This window comes from Callithrix jacchus, chromosome 10 (genome assembly GCF_049354715.1).
Source record: "Callithrix jacchus isolate 240 chromosome 10, calJac240_pri, whole genome shotgun sequence".
Lineage (NCBI taxonomy): Eukaryota > Metazoa > Chordata > Mammalia > Primates > Cebidae > Callithrix > Callithrix jacchus.
Window position 1 is genome coordinate 28,171,780 of NC_133511.1, and position 20,934 is coordinate 28,192,713.

Genomic DNA, 20,934 nt, shown 5'->3' on the forward strand with positions numbered 1-20,934 from the left:
GCAAGAGAATGTGAAAATTCAGTTTCTAACTGATTTCCACACTTACAGTGCAGTAAGAAAGACACCCTATCAAGAAGTAAAATGTATTCCTTTGGAGGTGATATGGACAAAGACCCAGACTCCTGGTGAAATGGCAGGAAGATGGATTCTCTTCCCAGCTTGGGGAATCTAAGCCTGGACCCTTTAGTTCAGACCAAGTAATAGTGACATAGAGCTATGCGTACCCCTACTGTGTGGCCAAACATACTCTGTAACAATCAAATTTTAAAGGAACAGACAGAAAAGGGAAGCAGAACCTGAGACAGAAAAGCTGACTTTTACAAGCAATAAAATGTGTTGCCAACATTTGTACACAATGAGTTCCACTTTACAAATTTCAGCTCATCTTAACATGTCTGCATAAAGCTAGACATCCATTTATAGGCACTCTAGTGACTGCCTCAGGTGGTGGGTGAGGCTGAATGGGCACATTTCATCCCCTTCCCTGTGCCCTAGGATGCATCTTAAATGAGGCTGGTGGGGCACCATGAGGTGTGAGATCACCCTCATAGGATGAGTTTGCAGTACGGGCAGGAGGTGCTCACCAGGCATCAGTTACAGGAAGAAAAGCCACTAAAATGGGCCAGGCGCGGTGGCTCATGCCTGTAATCCCAGCACTTTGGGAGGCCGCGGCGGGTGGATCACGAGGTCAAGAGATCGAGACCATCCTGGTTAACATGGTGAAACCCCCATCTCTACTAAGAATACAAAAAAATTAGCTGGGCATGGTGGGGGGTGGCATGTGCCTGTAATCCCAGCTACTCAGAAGGCTGAGGCAGGAGAATTGCCTGAACCCAGGAGGTGGAGGTTGCGGTGAGCTGAGATCGCACCATTGCACTCCAGCCTGGGTAACAAGAGCAAAATTTCGTCTCAAAAAAAAAAAAGAAAAAGAAAAGCCACTAAAATGTGGGCTGCTCCTCACACACCTTACAAATCTCAACTTTCATTCAGACCACAACAATGGGAGAATCCAGTCAAGTCTAAGGATATTTAAAATATCTTGAATTCAAGGAGACAGTGAGCCCTCAAGGGCTACTCACTTTTCTGCACTCAATATGTACTCAGACATTTGCTGAAATAATTGAATTGTTACAATTTAAGGGTTTTTTTCTCTACATCTAGCACAATGTCTAGCATTCATTTATTTAATTAGTTGATTTAATTCAATTACATTTTCACAGATTTCCTACCACCAAGATAAGGATGAACACTTCTACTTCACTAAAAGTAGAAAAGAGTGCAAGGTAAATTTGCCTAAAACCACACAGTGTGTTAGAGTTGGGAGGAAACACAGAGGACTTCTGTTTTCTGGGCTATTATTCTCACCACCATATGAGATAGTATGAAAAGTAAACTTGCAATTGTCAAGGAGAAATAATTGAATGGTAAGATACTTCAAAATGTTTTTTTCATTAAAATGACTACCTCAGTCTTTGAGACTTCATAATCATCATCCCTTCTCTTCTACTCACTAAATGTTTTATTCCCTAATTCCATGTCTGGAGAGAGAGAGAGAGAGAGAAGAAAGGAGGGAGGGAAGAAGGGAGGGAAGGAAGGACGGAAGGAAGGAAGGAAGGAAGGAAGGAAGGAAGGAAGGAAGGAAGGAAGGAAGGAAGGGAGGGAGGGAGGGAGGGAGGGAGGGAGGGAGGGAGGGAGGGAGGGAGGGAGGGACGGAGGGAGGGAAGGAAGGAAAGGGAAGGGAAGGGAAGAAGGAAGGAAGGGGAAAGAAAAGGAAAGGAAAAAGGAAAAGAGGAAGACAGGGAGGGAGGAAGGGAGACAGGAAGGGAGGGAGGGAAGGCAACTATCAATCTATCCAACATAACTCAGACCTAGAGCACAATTTTCCCTGCAGCACAAAAACAGAAGCAAGCATTGCCAGTGAGAGATAAAGTCCACCTCCCAAGGCTATGAAGTCGTTTTAGAGCTACCTCTGCCTTTCCTTTTTCTTCTCAACTAAGCAGCACATCTCCCTTCTTTTATCACTATATTCAACTGCACTCTAGTTCTTTAACCCCTAACACGTATAACTGCATGAGCTGGCACTCTTATATATCCTGAGAGCAACTTAATACACTTTTCCTCATTCCAGATACTTTTCATAGAAATGGATACACTTCCTAATAATCTCCTTCCAGAGATGGGAAAGGACTCCCTTGAAAAGTAGTAAGTTCCTACATGCTAGCCATGTTAAAGCTAAGACCACAGGGTATTGTAAAAAGAATAAAGTAAGGACCTTTAAGTTCCATTCCTGGCCTTGACCTTGTTGGTACCCCAACACAGAGACATGATTCCTAAGCACTATTCATGCAATGAACTGCACTAGGGGCTATGTGGAATGCAACAGAAGAGACACACTCCTGACCTTTGAAAGGGGAGTACATTTTCAAGCATTTGAATTGTTCTCAAAGGTCAATGGTTTTCTTCTTAGAAGACCTAAGGCTTCCCTGAATGTAAAAATAAGAATTAAGCATACTCTAAAGATCAGACAAGTACCTCAAGAGAAACACAGATCTTGCTGTTTGTCATCATCCACACAAAGGATCCCTACATAAAAACGTGTCCAGCGTGGAGAGAATTAGAAGAGGATAAAGGCCTAGATCACATCTGAGTAATGAAAGCTATTTTAAAATAAGCTATACTCACAACACACTTTCTAATTTTTAGAAAACACTACAATCTTACAGAGTGATCTGATGATGAACACATTAATGCTCCTTGGCTATTCCTCACATATACTCTCCACATGTTTTTCTGGTTAAGTAGCATGATGCGCTACAACCCATTTGAACAAAGAATTGTTTTGCTCTACTACCAGAGTCTCAATCGAAGCTCAAGCTCTCAACCTACAGCTTCCTTTCTTTATGGTCTTTCTTCACTCATCACTATCATAACACAGCTTTTGCTCCTAGAAGAAAACTGATAATAAAGCCAGGTGAGAGGAAGGGTCTCCTCTGCAGTCCAGGATGGATCTGGACAGGGCGGAGAGCCCCTGAGGACACTGCTCCCACATTTGAACAGCTGGCCTAAGGAGAACCATGCTGCAGAAGAGTCCAGTGTGGAGGTCATTCAGTTGTGCCTTTGAGAGATGCTGCTGCTGATTTTGTATTTAGAAAGACCTCCCAAGAGCAGACCAGGAAAAATCCCCTGATGCCAGGCCACTAGATTCAGTTTCCAGGAACACCAAATCATGACAGTTCCCTTCCCCCAGACGTGGAAAAACACCCAAAATACAAGTTTCCTACCCTTCTTGGAAATGATCCCTTGGGATAGAATAATACTATCTGCTTCCAAAAATCAATGGCTATTCACAAGCAGAGTGGCTGGAGAGACTGAAGAATTCTTAAAGGAACTTCTCCCCACTGCCCTGCAAAAGGAGTCTGTCATGGTCTCTGGTCAGAGGTGCACAGTGCCTTCCTGGACCCCACCCACAGAAACGTGAAGAGAGAGTTGACCTAAGCAGCGGGAGGGTGCCTACCTGTGTAGCCAGCTAGGGCAGCAGCAGGAATGACAGGCTTGTCCTTGTTGAGGTCAGCACGGTCCCGCACATAGTCCTTGAAGGTGCCCTTGGGCTTGTGGTTGGGCAGGGCAGCTGGATAGTCCTCTGAGTCGAAGCTGTCATAGGAGGGAACACGCTGCAGGCTGTTGAAAGATGACTGGCTGCTCCAGGACTGGGTGAGACGATCACAACTATCGTAGCTCTCTATGCTCTCAAAAGAGTCCTGGCCCCCGAGTTTACCTGGAGGTAAAAGAGGAGGTAGGAAGAGGACAGGGGAGGAGGGAGGAGGGAGTGGGGGGAAAAAAACTGTAAAAACCCTCTTATGGAGGACAGATTGCTAATCAGATCTGCAGGAGGGATAGAAGAAGTGAGAGTCCAGGGGAAATGGAAGCTTCAGGGGTCATGGGTTTACTCTGGGGAAAGGGGCTACACTAGGCCACAATCTGAGGGTCCACATCCACTCTGCTGCCTGGTTTGAGAACCCCTCTTACAGAGATTCAGAGTCAAATGCTGCTCACATCTGTCAGAGTAGTGTTTGGGTCCTCAAGAGTTCTAAAGCCAGAAATCTAGAAGCTGAAGATCACACATGTCATGATGTAATTTCTGGCTGATGTTGTAGGCCCAATGAATACATGAAGAAATCAGAACAGTGTCAGGCTGAATCCCCCACTCCAACTCAAGCCAATGAGATGATTTCAAAAGGCCCAGTTTGGAAAACATATTGGTCATAAGAAAAAAGAATCCCATTAGACTAAGAGTAGATTAGCCTTTTTTGACCTTGGAACTAGAGTGCTATTTTTTTAGCATTTTTCCCAAATACTATTTTAAAATGAAATACATGTACTGACCCTATGCCTTCTCAAATAGAGTAAGATAGTATAAGATGCTTTTCCCAAGAGACTTTCAAAACTTATACACACTATCACTCCTGTAAACAGAAAACCATATTCTTTATCCTCTCTAAGTAAAATTATGTACTCGAAATATAAACTTCACTGGAAAAGTGTAGGCAATATTTAAAAGGTTAATTAAAGAGTTAAGGTCCATAGCAGTGTCAGAAATCCTTTACTCTGTGAGTTGCTCAAGGCATTCTTAACTGACCACAAGATCATGCAAGTTCATTAATTTCCCAAACCAGGTTATAAACAGCTGCTATGATTGCACAATAGCTCCTGGAGAAATTTCCATTGGTAAAAATGCCACTAAAAAGGAGGCTAGCAAAAAAAAAAAAAAAAAAAATGTTTTAGAGGAAAACAAATGCATCTAAGAGCTGAAAAGGCTCACAGAAATGGTTTTTATATGCAACTTTCAGATACCTTTCAAGTAACCTAAGTTAAATCATGGGAGACTAGATGGTCAACCTCAGTTCAGCACAAGCCAAGAGGCAAAGGGATGTGACAAATATTTATGTAGAAATATCTGTAAGTCAACTCTTAATTGTTCAGGAGTGGTTAATCTATAAATTTCAAATCCCAGAATAAGGCTGACTTATACAACTTCATATTAGTGTGTTTCCAGTGTATTTTCCCCTCCATGACAGTGGAGATTGGTTAAAACGATAAAAATCAAACATGAACCAATGCCCAAACCTAAATTAAATATACAGAAAAATATGCTGCTCCCAAAACTTTTTTAAGATCCGGATAAAATATATTCAGTTGAGTGTGTATTTTCTGTAAAACCCACTGTTGTAGGTTTTCTCTACTTCCCGACCCCTCCAGAACTGCTTCAAACAGAAAGATGGTGTTGTCAGGTTTCATCTCATGCCTTCCCCAGTTCATCCATTCAGAGGAGGGTAATCTCCAGAAGGCAAACTGAAGAGCTCCATGGAGTTATCAGCCCTGCCCACCCAGTCCACTGTCACATTCATTCTTATTAAAAATGAAGTTTTCCTTTCCAGAAATTCACATTAAATGATTCAAGAAAACAGCCTACAACCAGAATATCAAAGCCTTGTTTTAGCAGAACAGGAAATTTTGTGGCATTTCACAAAAAGGTATTTGTTCATACCAGCTATTGATCTTCATGGTCATTTATTTTCTCTTTGAGAGAACACACCAAAAGCCTAAGGAGAATTTATATTTTCATCAACACCCCACCAAGTCGGTATTTATGATAAAGTCTCTCTGAAATAATTCCATCTCTATCAGCCCATTTTATATTTGGAGAGGAGATCAGAATTTTCACAAGCAAGACAGTAGAGTTTCCAAGGAGTCCCAATAAGCAAGGGGACTAAACCAAGCCAGAACCAGTCTCTGGCAACCCCCAAAACATGAGCCAAATGCAACCCTGTTGAGAGTTGTGGTTTGCAGCAGTAGGCAACTTTCATTTTAGCTGTATTTCACAACCCTGGTGCTGGGAACCTTCATTTACGGGAGTTTTTTCCAAAAATGGGTAGAATCCAACTGGATTAGACACTTGGTTATACTGCTGCACTCATGTAGGAAAACCTATGTGTTCTCCAAAATGTCCATTGGTCAGCCTTTCTGAGAAGGGGCTCGGCAAGGTTCTTTCAAAGCTATCTGACTCCACCAAACAGACCTCAGAGCACTCAACACAGAAGATGGGGCAGCCCCCAGCAACCCACTGAGCAGACTCGTACAAAGACAGTCCTTAGGGCCCAAATAAGTGGGACACAGAAGCACTCTGTTACGCTGTAATGCAGCCTGTGAATGCTGTACTATGAGTAGTATAAATAACAATCAGCTAACAGTAATGCTTTCAGTATAGACCAATCACAGCATCTCAGATTGATCTGTCCTTTGCATAGGTCCTGTTTGCAGCACTTCTAACATGCAGAAAACAGCCCTGCACAAAAGTTTTTGTGGGCTGAACTTGGAGGGAGGGAAGAAGAGTGGAGCCAGAAAGAAATACCTCATGTCTCTTTGTAAGGGTCACTTTTGGTCCATAGTCATTAGTTTGGGGTTGGAGGGGTGGCGGGGACCAAAACCAAGAACCAAGAAAAGGAGAGGGAAAAGAGACAATTACACAAATGCAAAGCCAGATGCAATTTCAAAACAACGTGACAGGAGATCTACCCAGTTACAACATGGCTGAGCCCAAACCCACAGGCTTGGCCTCCCTGTGTAGATGTACAGAAAGTCCCAAAAGGATGAAAGTCATTTTAATGCTTTGACCCACCTGATAAAAAAGAAACACATATACACACACTTGTGTGTTTGTATTTAAATAGACATGCACCCAAAAATAAAAAAAGAGCCAGAAAGGGGAAGGCCGACTGGTCCCACCCATCCCCTTTGGTCTGAAACACAAACACCCTGGAGCCTTAAGAAGGAAGATTACGGGTTCTGATTTTGCAGGGACTTTCCCTTTGCAGGGCTTGTCGGTGAACCCTAGGCCTGCTGGGAGGAAGGGTGAGCCTGAATACTCGAAGAAGATGACAATGTGCATGGCCCATGATTCTTCAGAGTAAAGGTGCCATTGGGTTCTCCTCTGAGAGACTCAGAACAGGTACCACATATGGTCAGTCAGTGAGCAGGAATCACTAGGCCAGCCCCCAGCCTGACATCTGACCCAAGCCCCACTTGACCAGCTTTATCCTGATCCTCTTCCCGTTTATAATTCTTTCCCATTTACGCACCAGAGAAGTCATCTTTGTTGCCTTTTTAGAAATCATCTAGCTCTTGCTAAACAGACAAGCCCCTTCTTACAAAAGACTGCATTTTTCTCAGAAACAAAATAATTTGGACACTTTACTAGGTAGGCTGTACCTCTGCGTGTTTATGTCCTGTTCCTAAAAACTGGGTGTGCTTTACCTTTTTTGCTTTATGTCAGCCAGCTCTATTTTGAAACATTTTCTTCACTGTCAATGAATATTTTATCATTATTATAATAGTCATGTTAAAAAAACTACCTTCTTTTGGAAACCCCTGGCCACTTCTTTCCCTGATCCTCTAGCTAAATACACAATTTTGCCACACTGCTGATGACTGGTTCCAAATAAACCATTGGTTAACCATTTTATATCTTCCCAAACCAAAGAAGTCACAGGAGGGTAAAGATCCCAGGCTGGCCAGCAGAGGTCATTTCAGGTAGCAAGCCAGGATCTACAATCACACCCAGGAGCCCTCTGGGAGGAGCACCAGGACACATGCTAAACGTAAGCATTTTCCAAGGTAGTCACTTGAACCATTTTTATTTGATTACGTCCTCTTCAAGTAAAATTACCTCAAGGAAAATAGAGCATACCTTAAAAAATGACCAAATTCAACCAGAGTTATTGAGTAAAACATTTTCCCCAAGTAAGACATTTAATTTCTTAATTGCCTGATTTTGATTCCACTGTGGACCCCACGGCCTTTGTCATAACCATGGACTTGGCTAAAACTCCATGGTGGAAAGCTCTTAGTATCCGGGCACTCTACGATGGGAAGGCTGAAACTGAGGAATCTACAAGTCTAATAAATGAGTAATAAATGGAACCTGAAAAAACTCACAAAGCCAGGTAATTCTTGCAAACCCAAGAGCTTTTAGAGAATAAATAGGACCTACCACGACTGGCTCTCCCCATGCACATGTTGTCTGGGGTGACAACTTCTTGTTTGATAGCAAAGTAGTCGTTCTGCAACGTGTCTGTCTGGAGAGGGTCCCGGAGAATGACCGAAGGGTAGTCGTTCTCATACTTGAGGGAGAGGAGTTCTTCCGAGCTGATGGGATGGAGCGTCTGATAGGACTCTGTGATGAAGCTGGGCTCTGAGAACTCTGATGGTGGAACACACTGGGCATGCTCAATACCATAGCCTAGAAATAGAGAGTTTGCAATTAGAGAGAGGAGAGGTTTGTATGTAAAACAAGCAGTTTTCCACCATCTACAGAGGCCCCATGATGTGGAACAAGCTCCTTAGAGAATAAAGGGAAAATACTTTAAATTGGAAAGGCTTGGGTTTTTAACCTTGTCCACTACTTACTAGCTATGGCCCTTGACAAGATAATTGCTTTTCTGACTTCATTTCCTCATCTATAAAATGGGGATGACTGCAATCTTTCCTAGAGCACTGTAAGGAAAATGAAATGAGGATATAGGTAAAATGCCCCCCAATATTCCCCACACAATAAGCTCTTGACAAAGAGTAGTTATATCATTGTGTTACTAGAATAAAAATTGTAGTAATGTAAATATATTAATGAAAAAATAAAACCTGTTTACTATTCCCTTTAAAAGCAGAGCCATCAGATAAGATGGTCCTACATCTCATCTCAGAGCTTACATTAGTACAACAGGCCTACACTCATTCTTTCCCTCAGGCTATCTCTTCAGTATGATTGGGTAACTTACACAAAAAAGAAGGCTGTATTTCCTATAATAGAATTTGAAGTTGCATAGCACACTCTTAAAGAAGCATTTTGGAGGAAATGCTGTCATCTCCACTAGTAAAAAGGAAAGAACAAAGGCCAAGATCAAATCCCTAACCCCACCCTGTTTTGGTCATCATAGTGCACAGTATCAAATCAGAACAAAAGTTTCGGGGTCAAGTTGTAGTCTCTCTGCATGACTTTCAGGTTGAAGATATCAGAGAGAGATCCTATGTGCAGGAACTTGGTCGGTTAATGAAACATGTACATAGGTTGAAACTTTGTGCTTTGTGGAAAATAATAAAGTAACAAAGAAGAGTCTACATTTAAGAAGATATTATTTTTAAAAGAATTACCAAGCCTGTAATCCCAGCACTGTGGGAGGCCGAGGCGGGTGGATCACAAGGTCAACAGATCGAGACCATCTTGGTCAACATGGTGAAACCCCGTCTCTACTAAAATTACAAAAAATTAGCTGGGCACGGTGGTGCGTGCCTGTAATCCCAGCTGCTCGGGAGGCTGAGGAAGGAGAATTGCCTGAACCCAGGAGGTGGAGATTGCGGTGAGCCGAAATCGCGCCATTGCACTCCAGCCTGGGTAACAAGAGCGAAACTCCGTCTCAAAAAAAAAAAAAAAAAAAAAAAAGAATTACCATGAAGGAGCCTGAGATCGACTGAGATAGGGGTCTTTTCCTAGTTTCCTATTATCATGAGAGAAGAGGAGTGTCAGTGAACTTACTAATGAAGTAATCCGAGGTATAGCGGGATTCTGGATAGGTTGGGTTGACTCCATTAACTTGATATGGTTTCACATCCTCTGTAATAAACATATAGGGAATGAAACAAAGAGGTCAATATTCAAGTCATCCTTGACCCTAAAAGGAACTTGGATGCAAGGACCACAATGACCTCAACCCCTTTTCTAAGAAATCTGCATACTCATTAACTGAGTTGGTATCTGAGTCTACTCTGATTACGGACTTGTCTAAAGATGAGATCAAAAAAATATGGCTAAGTTTATTATTTCAGTGGCTGCGAAATGTGATTCAGTATCTTGGAAAGAGAATCCGTGAGTAATCTCTAAGGGCTGAGAAAGCATTCCATGCTCATTCTCAGTGCATTCGTGCTGCGTGTGTGTCGACCACACTAGAGCCAAGGCTTGAGGACATCCCAGGAGGTTGCCAGAATCAATCCCCAAACTGATCAATTTCAAAACTTCTCAGAAATATATTGCAATCTTTAGGCAGTAGATTTTATGTTCTCCACTTCCCCTAACAGATGTCTGGTTTTTGTTTTGTGTTTTTCCCATTGTCCTCAGATTTCAAAGTTCAGGCCCAGACAAGAAGCAGGACACTGGTAAAGTGACTCGATTCAGTGAAATGCAATTGGGCTCGTGTAAAGAAAGAGAAGAGAAACCCAACCAAGCTCCTGCCCAGATGCCAACTCCCCTAGGAAAAGGAGAGGAATGGAGACGAAGTGCGCCTATGTATAGACAGCTCTGCAAGGCACTGCAGTGAGCCTGGGATCCTCTAATTACCCTGGAACAAATGCCATGGCCTCCGATTCTTGTATGGAGTAGTCCGATTATATTTCACCATAAGAATCTGACATAGAGAGAGTATGGGTTTGGGTTTTTCCTCAGGTATTTGATAGCTTATTAGGAGCAAAGACTGATAGGAAAACAAGTTTATGCCTGCACAGAAAAACAGTTCCCAGTTGAGATAAAATGATTAAACTTTGCTTTAGCAGTTTATCAGATTGAAACATCCCTGTACCTTTGGCCTTCCACCCCACCCCGAACAGCTATGTTCTTTTGGTGCTGTGTTGCTTTAGTTTAATTACAGAACAAAAGCTGTAGCCTCAGCACAAACATCTTGCTCATCTCTTCAAGTTCCTGAACCTGAAGAGGGAGAATTCTTACTGCATTTTTCAACAGAATACTGGGTGGGATTATACGACTTTTGCTCTCAAATATATTGACTTATATCCTAATTTTCTTCAATTTTTCTTACATTATTCCTTAGCCCTAAGGAAAGCCAAACCTGTCTTGGGGGCCAGAAGGTCCCTGTAAGTCCACATTATTACACAAAAGGCACAGGATGGGAAGTTAAATTTTAAGTTCAATAAAAATATATTGAAAGGTAAAATAAAATGAAGTTTAAGGTGATGAGTGATATTGAATAAATCACCTAGCCTGAGCTTCATTTTATAGACAAGGACAATATTAGGACTTGTCCTTACTATCTCACACGGTTACTGTGATAATCCAAAAAGAAAATGTATTTGAAAGAACTTTGGAAACAAGGAGACACAATAGAGATATTAATTGTAACTACAATCAGACGGGCTCAGATAGCCCAAAACACCTGGCAGCTCCATTGTGATAAATAAAGGAAAACAGTCTCTTAGTAGAATATATTAGGTTACACAGTCTGGTGGAATCTGCTATTGTGTTTAGAAGTCAACAGTCAAATCAGATCTGTTAGGAGCTTGCCATATCGTTTCCCTCTATAAACAGGTCGCTCATGTCAACACCTATGAGTGGGTGTCTGTGCACAGAGAACATGCCGGTGCTTTGGGGAAGCCTGTGCAGCTGCCTGCCCATCCCCGCTAACAGCAGCCACAGAAAGGCTCACTAGTTCTCTCCTGTGTTCCTTTATGTCTTATTTTTCAACAGAAGGTAAAGAGAAAGAATAAAGATAACACTTTTGAGCACAGAGAAATAAAGTTTGGGTCTCTCTTGAGCACTGCAGAGTGGAATATATTCTTAAACAAAGGAAGGTATTATGTGGGGTAAAAGTGCTAATCCTGAGTTTTGCTCCCCTCCCCCTGTGTCTGTGCCAAGGGCTGGAGCTGGTGACCACAGGGAAAGGGTGGGCCTGGGTTAGAGAGGGCAATGGGCTTCTAGGCTTACAGTCAGCTGGAGGGCACTGCTGACTGCTGGTAACTGAAATTTATTTTAAGAAAAAATTCAGAAAAATAAGCGCAAAACACCCAAGTTTGCCGCCTGCTGCTGTTTCTATACTCAGCCAGGACTGTGGTACATGAGTCACTTGGTCCAAAAAGGTTGGAAGAGGCTGTTAGGAGAGGCCATGTCATTACAAGGTTGCAACACAGTGTCCTGATATAACCCCAGTTCCTGCTCCAGATGTAAAAGGTATGAGGCACTACTGCAATTCCAATCCAGTTAGTGGGCGGAGAAATCTGTCTTATTAATACATTCTCAGAAGCTAAGCTTTCCTGGGGTGTGATCAGGCATTATGCAGCCATGCATCAAAGCAGTATGTATTAAGATTGCAGCAAAACACACACACACACACAAACTATTCTTGGGTTGGCTGTGGGCACTGTTTGTTCAAGCAGGGCATGGGTTTGAGAAAAGGACCTGGATTAGAATGTTGCAATCCAAGAAACTTCAGGAGTATAATCTTGCCGAAGATTAAAATCTGGACCCCCAATATGTAGAAGAAAAAGAAATTAACACTCATCTAAGAGTACCTGCTACATGTTGAACACTGTACTAGGCACATCCCCACATATGTCCTACAATAGGACACCCACAGAGAAAGGCATTGATGTCCCACCATTGGGTGAGTCCCCTACCTATTCTCATGGCAACCCCGCACAACCTCCACCTCTCCCTGTTTCCACATATTTACCTTTCTGCAGGATCTCTAGATGTTCCCATAAGATGTCCCCAACAAAGTCTGGGGCCAGCTCAAGAAAGCAGTCTTTGCCCAGGGCGCAGAGGGCTGCTCCGTTCATACAGAACTTCTGGAAGTCCACGCCCTTCAGGCTGAATTCATTCACAGCCCACATCACCCAGTCCCGAACATGAGTTTCTGTCCACTGCCGGGGGTCTGAAGAAAGAGATCAGATGAAGATCCAGCAGGCCAGCCTCCTAAGTCTTACCCAAGCCTCAGAGAGGACACTGAAGGAGCTGAACTTAGCTGAGAATGCTATCTTTATTCATAGAATGAGGAAGCACCAGCCTAGCATGCACACCATTGAGTGTCTTCCATAACCCTCCCCTCCACATTCAACATCTCCGCCTTCTCTATTTCACCAGCTAGGAGATCACTACTGCCAGCCAAAAAGTACCACGTGAGTATTCGCTGCCTTGCAGGCAAAGATTTCCAAGAATCTCCTCTCTCACTGCCTTATTCCCATTGGACTTTTTTAAAGCCCTGAACAAGAGAACAAATGGCTTCTTTAATAGCAATAATAACAAGAGATTGCACATGCCTCTCCCTGCTCTTAACTTATAATATTCTTGAGACTATTATTCCCAATTATTTTTTATCTTACCCAATTGTAGTGGTAATAATTGTAGCAATTAGTAGTAGTAAGTCATTCAAATGGCATTTGGTAATAACAACATTATTAGGTGCCTGTATTATACCAGATACTCTGCAAAGTCTGTACTTTTCATAAGCCTTGCTTTGAGTAGCATGTAGTACTGATAACACACAATTTTCATAGATGACTTGAGGTTTAACCTGGCTACACCTGCCAATGACACTTAGAAGTTCATTGACAGCAGGTGTAGTGCCCAACATCACAGCTGCTCCAAGGGTACCCCTTCAATCCCACAGATTACTTCATGAGATATGAGAACTGACCTGATCTAAAAATATATTGCTCTCTACTCAATAGAAAACCTCTTTCTGGTCTCAATTGTTCATGAAATGTTCCTTGGAGAAGGCCTACTCTAGTCACTTCCTGTTTCTGAGAATTCTAGTCCTCTTATATTCCCACATAAACCTTTTCAGATAAGAACATCCAAGGACAAACACATTTTGCCAAACTACATGGAAGAGAAGAGAGAAATCAGTAACTTCCAAGAAAGGCCGCTGCCTGACTTCCCGGTAGCCCAGAGTGGCACTAAGGCAATGCTGCTCAAACTTGTCTAAAGGTTGGAATCACTTGAGGAGCTTCTAAAATACTGATGCCACCAGTGATTAAGATTTAATTGGTCTGGAATATGACCTGGACTGTGGAAGTTTTCAGAGATCCAGAGGTGATTCTAGTGTGCAGGCAAGTTTGAGGACCACTGTCCTCATAACAAGATGTCAGGGACAAGCCCAGGAGATGGGGCAGCCTCAGCATGTGTATCATGACTGCCCTAACAGATGGCAGCCATGACCCAAAGCCGCTGACTCCAACATGGTTAGTGTAACGTCTGCTTCACATGTTCCAGATGAGAAAATGAGTCTTCCCGAAGGGTCTGTCCCCAGCCTCTCTTTTTCCAACTACAAAAACATACCTTTTGGGATCCCCAGTCGTTGCTGTTCTTTAGTGAAACCACTGAAAGTGGCTTTTAATGCTTGAGACATCATTTCTTTGCTGCTTGGAGTTAAGAGTGGGACATCTGCACATTCCATATCTGCATGAAAAAATTGCATATGAATAAGAAAAATTACATAGGTAATGAACCATTCATAAAACATTATGAATGGGCTGTAAGAAAGAAGGCAAGCTGGAAACAACTGTGCTAGCATCCTCACCAGAGCATGCAATTTTTTTTTTTTTTTTTTTTGAGACAGAGTCTCGCTTTGTCACCCAGGCTAGAGTGCAGTGGCTTGATCTCGGCTCACTGTAACCTCCGCCTCCTGTGTTCCAGCAATTCTCTTGCCTCAGCCTCCCAAGTAACTTGGACTACAGGCATGTGCCACCATGCCTGGCTAATTTTTGCATTTTTAGTAGAGATGGGGTTTCGCCATGTTGGCCAGGCTGGCCTCAAGCTCCTGACCTCAGGTGATCCACCCGCCTTGGCCTCCCAAAGTGCTGGGATTACAGGTGTGAGCCACCAAGCCCGGCGTGAGCAAGCAAAATTTAAGGGGCTCTCCACATCATGCTAGGCCTCGTAAAAAATCCTAGCTCTTACCTAAAATGTCCTGCATCCCTGACAAACAAATATGTTTACTCTTCCTGAACACCTCTACTAGTTTACACACAGTCCCTGCTTATCTTTCACGTTTACTGAGAATATTAATGTTACTACATGCTTTCAGTTACCTATGAAAAGGAAATAACAATATTCATTCATTCAACCATTATCTAGCACTTGCTTTGTGCAAGAAATTAAAGAAACAACAGTGAACAACACAGAAATAGTCTCTACCCTCAAGAAGCTAGCTATCTGAATCCACTGCAAGAATCAGATATCGAGCTTCTTGAGGGTATTTACATAGTTAAATACAGTTTAATCTACTTACACAGTTAAATGTTCAAATACAATGTCAACAAGGGCTTCAAAGGAGAAGTACATGATGCAACGTCAATGTGCAATAGGAATTTCTGGAAGTCTGGAGAAAACAGGAAAGGTCTCCCTTAGAAGAAGAGAGACGTTTGACCCGAGATGTGAAGGATGCATGAGAATTTAGAAAGAAAAGAATAATCCACGAGTGGTTCTCAAAGTGTCCTCAGAGCAGCAACATCAGCACCAACTAAAAAAAGATCATTTTAAGATCACCTTATCTGTTCTGCAAAGAGTGTTTTAGGAGATGAGTATGAACAGATGTGCAAGACTTTTTAGAAAGTTATTGCATCAGTCCTGGTGAGAGATGATGGTGGCTTTGACTACAAAAGTGGCAAGGCAGATAACATAAGTGAGCCAATTTGAAGTGCATACGGGAGGTAAAATCTATAAAGCTTGATTAGTGCCAGTGGCGAAGGAGAGTGAGGCATTACATTCTACAGATCCGCAAATGTATCATCATTTGCTATACCCACATGTACCTTTATCTCTGCTATGTCCATCCCTCCCCTCCTGTATTTGCAGACCATGTTTATGGTGTCAGTACACAAATATGGCTGAACTCAAACATCTTCTGAATTCACCTCAGGCACAATTTCCCACAAAAAGTGAATTACGCAAAGAAACGAGCCGAGAGTCCCTACTAGCTTTCCTGTTACCTTTTGACAGTGATATACTCTACTGAAGTGATTTCAAGAAACCCAAATCTTTAGTGTATCCCATGAAACTGACGTATAAAATGACTAAGTTCCAGGCAAGGCTACAACAGATATTCTTCAACTGGCCATTTCTAATTCTTGGTGGGTTAAAAAGTATACCCTGGACATAGAGAATGTGTTATGGGCTGAGGGAAATTAAAACACAGGAAAAATTGACAGTTAGTGACCTCCAAAGAAAGAAGCAAATATATTGCCTATGAATGTTGAAATAAGTGGAAATTACACTGCACAAAAGAAGGACAGGTGGTACTTTCTCTCCTGCTTGCTTTTAGTGAAACCTGCTGTCAGGAAACTGCGAGAGTCCAGGCTGTGCCCTGGAAGAACAGAAGGGCTTCCCAACTGCTCTCCCAGGCCCTGCCAATGATGAGGAATCTGAAGTTCCAGGGAGTGGTGAGTTTGGGTTGCCCTGGGACATGCCCAAAAAAATCTAGTGGAAAAATCAACATGTCTCCAGGAAGGTTGACAAAATGATGGAAAATCCCAGATTGTCAGGGGGAAGAAATTGGGGGAGGGGATCAAATGTTGATTACATAACATCCAGCCCTTCAAACAATGGAGTAATCATCAAATGAGTCAGTCAGAAGCACACGGCTGCTCCCCACTCATCCCCACTCTACACGTCCAACAGCAGTTAAGCGGCAGGTCCAGAAATACCTTCCCTTAGAGTAGAAATCAGTTTTACCATACAGAAAAGGACTCTGTAGTTAACCAGACAGTATTGCTTCTGAGAGAAGAAACAACTGTAGCAGCCCCAGCTCCCAGCACACAGCTAAAAGCACGAGTCAATCAACAAATGTTGAGTGAATTAAATTTTTCCAAACTTGAAGCAACTTTCCTCCCTTCACCCCCATCCAACACAAATTCATAAACTTGAACTGTGTGGGTTTTGTTGTGCATGTTTGTTCCCTCCATTAGATTTATGACTTGATGAAAAGAACCTTACTGACGGCGGAAATTGGCCAGGACAACACATGTGGAAAATACAGGCCAGGCCAAATGGACAAGCAATGGTTCTGCTGCAACAGAAACTGAAAGATGAGACTGGTGAGGAAGCCCCCAGCATCTTCTCGACATGACAGCGGGATGCCAGTGTGATGTGATAGCCAAGGACGACAGCGGAAAGCCTGAGAAAGAAGTTCCCTGAGTCTGCCTCCCATAAGTCCACATGCCCTAGCAGTGTGGGCTGGACAGGATTGCTGAGCTGACAACTCATGAAAGTTTCTGCTTTCTGCTTCCTGTCAGGGGGGCAGGTATTTCCAGCTTCTCACCTGTTCTCTCCCAGAAAAGCAGCTGGAATTACTTTTGCCTTTCCACATCAATGCCATCTCCACAAGCCCAGTCCATCTACTGCCACGGCCCCGTCAGAACCTGGCTCTGCCCCTCTGGCCATGGGACTCAAGTGCTAGATCTCTTAAAAAAAAAAAGAAAGAAAGAAAGAAAAGCACTCATATCCCAGCTGGGGAAACCTGTATTTGGACTTGATCAGCTCCAGAGAAGGCAGAGCATTGTCCTAGGAGCCAAAGGATTCAGATGTAAAAGCCAGAACTTTATCCTATAAAGTATGGAATTGTGGTTTAAAAACAAAAAATTCAAACTCCCGTCTATAAGTAAGTGAACAATTGGCAAAGATTGTCTTTTTCAGTTGTGTGAGCACTGTACTTAAATGATGATTAATCATGTTCAAAAGTATATATTAAATAGAAAATAAATTCATCATATAAAACACTAATTCAAAAATTTTCTTTATGTTGCCTGTAGATTATACCAATTCTGTTCATTACACTGATCAAAAACAATAAAAAATCATTAAACAGTTAGAAAATCTGATATGATTTTCTAGCCTAAACATATATCTCTTTATTCTTAAAATGCTTTACTTCATTACCCATTATAATACTTTTACATTAGGTACAAATTATTTTTAATTTTAGAATCAGTGTCTGGAAGTTAATCCATAACTCCATAGACATTATTAACTCATTATATTTTATGGAAAAATACTGAAATTTCCTTTGTATTAATAACTACAATATCTTAAATTCAAATAACATATTCGTTTCAAAATGCTGAGAATCTGACCTGGAGAAACACTATTCCAATACAGTGGCAATTCTGAACACAATGCACTGGAAACTGAAGACATAAATACATTACAATTATATTAGATTTCCTGTCCACTGACTATTCCTCAGGACCCCAAATTTCAGTTAACATTTATAGGAATTTCCCTAGATCTCTAAAAAGCCAGTTGTGTAGAAACTGGTGCTTAAATAACCATTGCAGGATTGTACAGTATTTAGACAGAAGTGAACAGGTAGCATTCCCTGGATCGGCAGAAGAATCATCTAGTGGCATTTGAATGCAGGGAAACATCTGCTCATTTTTCATTGTGGCCTAACCCTGAACCACCTCATAGATGTTTCAAGTGAAACCTAAAACAAGGCTTTCCATTCACTTACATGTAACTCAAAGTTAAGGGCTGTTCAGTTTCCAAGAACGCTTCCAGGGTGTTTGATGTGTCTTTTCATACTATTCTTTTCAGTTCTTTGAAACTGAATGGCTCTTACCAACAATGGTACACAGAATCTAAACTCAAGGTGGCTTTTGTTTGGCAAGAACTTCAAGACATCTGGCCTTACTGACCTGACAAGTTTATTTTCTCACCATTCTCAATCAATGATCACGGGAAGACTGGAGCATCTGGGCTCCTAGGGTTAGGAGATGAGGGATACAGTCAAGAACAAGAAATCCAAGGTAAATGTGACCCAGTTTTGCATGACCATTGGACTGGGACCAACCCCATCAGACCCGTGTGTGTTGGAAATGTGAACTCAATAGCAGCGTGAAAGAAATACCAAGAGTGAATAATATGCCTTACACCTGAGAACTGCTTTACAGTTTGCCAAGACTCTTCATATACACTATTGCAAAATATCCTCTAAACAAAGTTGCTGAGGGGTCTGGAAATGTATCATAGGGTCCCCATTTCACAGATGAGGAAATCAAGGCTGTGAGGGATCAAGAGCTTCACCTAAAGTCACAAGGCCAACAGGGACCAGCTGGGACTGAAAGTCATTCTTCCAACTCTTAAAGTTCAGGGTCTTTCTACTCCATTCCACTGCAAACAGAAATGGATCAGATATCCAGGAAAACTAACATTTTCAGAGCTGAGGAAAAAAAAACTGAGACTTTTTCTTTCTTACTTTAAAAGATTTGAGGAGTAACTAAATATTTAAAACTATTCCAAGAAACCCATAGTTCATACAGCTATCCCTGTAAGAACATAATTAACAGCCATTTACAGAATCAACTATAATCTTTTCCTTTCCTGGGACTCAGGGAAGTGAGGCTTCCTTCCTTCCATGTGAAGCAAATGGGTTAAGTGACGACCTGGTTTCCTTCCCTGTTTATGTGCAACCCTGACTCACCCTAATGAGCAACTGTGCATATAACAGAAGATTAGTTTGTTACATAAAGGCTTACTGAAATACATTTTTTAAAGTAAAAGTAAACCTCTGGTCCATATGGAGAGGATAAAAGAACAGTTCTCCACATTGAAAGACAGGATTCTAAAGACAAAGGAAAAAGAGAGAAGGGCATGTATGTTGATCAACTAGCTGATCAAAATCCATGGATTCAGATTTCACTTACGCCCTTAGTGGAGACATAACTGGGTATGTCGCTTGCTCAATCCACTTTTAAAAGAGGTCTGTTCATAGGTGGTCTATGTCCCTCACAAGAGTTTTACATTTTTATTTGGCAATTTTCAAACATTCACAGAAGTAGAGAGAAACTCTACTCAAAATATCCATAGTACTCAATTTTATGTCATCTTCTACACACATACACACATGCAGAAGAATTATAAAGCTAATTCCAGACAAGAAGTCATTTCACCCACAAATATTTCATTGTTTCAAGGTTATTTTTTAGATAAAGGGAGTTCAGAGAATGAAAGTTTAGTAAGAGGCAAATAAACTCAAGGAAAAAGAAAAAAAGGCTTCAGGTTACTTTCTGTGGTGCTTAAATCTAGGTCTGTATTTCAGGCCTTGGCCCAAATGAACCACAGAACTTCTTTCAAAACAGCACTGTCATGATCGGGAAGGTGCCAATGTGGGATCACAGAGAGACGATTTCAATTCAAGATGGTGAGCCAGTTCCTTGGACTTCCACTTCCTACAAGCAGAAGACTGAAGTGATGTTTCCTCTTAATGGTCAACCTCATGGACTTACAACTGTATCTAGAATAGACAAAAAAAAAATTAAAAAGCTGGGAGCTCTGACCAGCACAGAAGGGCAGCCAAACTGCCGAGAACAAGTCCCAGTGTAGGAGATAAGGTGCTTTTACCCCTCGGACCAACACAAATAGAGAAATGGCTGCAGCCACACTGACGAATAGCTCTGCTTCTGAAGTTCATGGCCCCTGGAAAGTGGTCATTGGTCTTCAAGAGGATTCTCCTGATAAAGAAGCTAATGATCTCTTGAAAAATGTGCAAAGGAATCTCATAGAAAGACAGTCTCTATTGCCCTCTCTCATTCATGTAAAGGCAAGGTGGAAGTAGAGTGGAAGGGAGTGGCAAGTGATTCCTGTGACAGGCAGTAGAAACCGGGCAGGCAGGACTTCCAGCTCAGGGAGGGGCTCTAATCCACAAAGCTTCTGGCTAAGATTAATGCAAATAAGGGAGGCAAGTGTCCCTCCTCAGCCCCTTGGCTTGGTTTTCATAAACCCAATCATGTGACAACACAATGGGGGCACGCAGGACTCTTGGCTCCAGCAAGAGCGAAGCAATAAATGACTCAGTGCCCATGCTGGGGCCACACATCCCAACCAAACTGTCCATTATTGTCCCAAACAATAGGACACCATGAGACCTGGAACAGACTCATATCAGTTAGGAAACATACAACTGGGTTTCTGACCTTCTTTTAATACCTAACTCTTTCTAAGTCAGCAGCCAATAAAAACCACTCCAAAGAAGGGAGAAAGAAGCTGCATAGAAAATCCCCAATTCACCCTCCAGTGACCTGACTGACCAAAAATGCAAGCCAGTCTCAAGTTACAGTATCTCAGTTTGCTGCCAATGTACACAGCCACCAGGGAAAACACGC

General features: G+C 42.1%; 1 protein-coding gene across 8 annotated transcripts in view; it reads right to left on the reverse strand.

Annotated features, from left to right (window-relative positions):
• The window catches only part of ETS1 (ETS proto-oncogene 1, transcription factor), a 130,258-nt gene that overhangs the window by 17,751 nt on the left and 91,573 nt on the right, over nt 1-20,934 (reverse strand). For 6 of the 8 annotated variants that reach the window (XM_009007097.5, XM_054241721.2, XM_078339199.1 and 3 more), the window contains 5 exons: nt 14,114-14,233; nt 12,507-12,707; nt 9,587-9,664; nt 8,048-8,296; nt 3,515-3,775 (listed from right to left, as the gene is read on the reverse strand). In XM_009007097.5, coding sequence (XP_009005345.1) covers nt 3,515-3,775; nt 8,048-8,296; nt 9,587-9,664; nt 12,507-12,707; nt 14,114-14,233 — 909 coding nt within the window. The remainder of the gene's footprint in view (nt 1-3,514; nt 3,776-8,047; nt 8,297-9,586; nt 9,665-12,506; nt 12,708-14,113; nt 14,234-20,934) is intronic. The other 2 variants (XM_078339198.1, XM_035265057.3) reach the window with 1 other exon arrangement.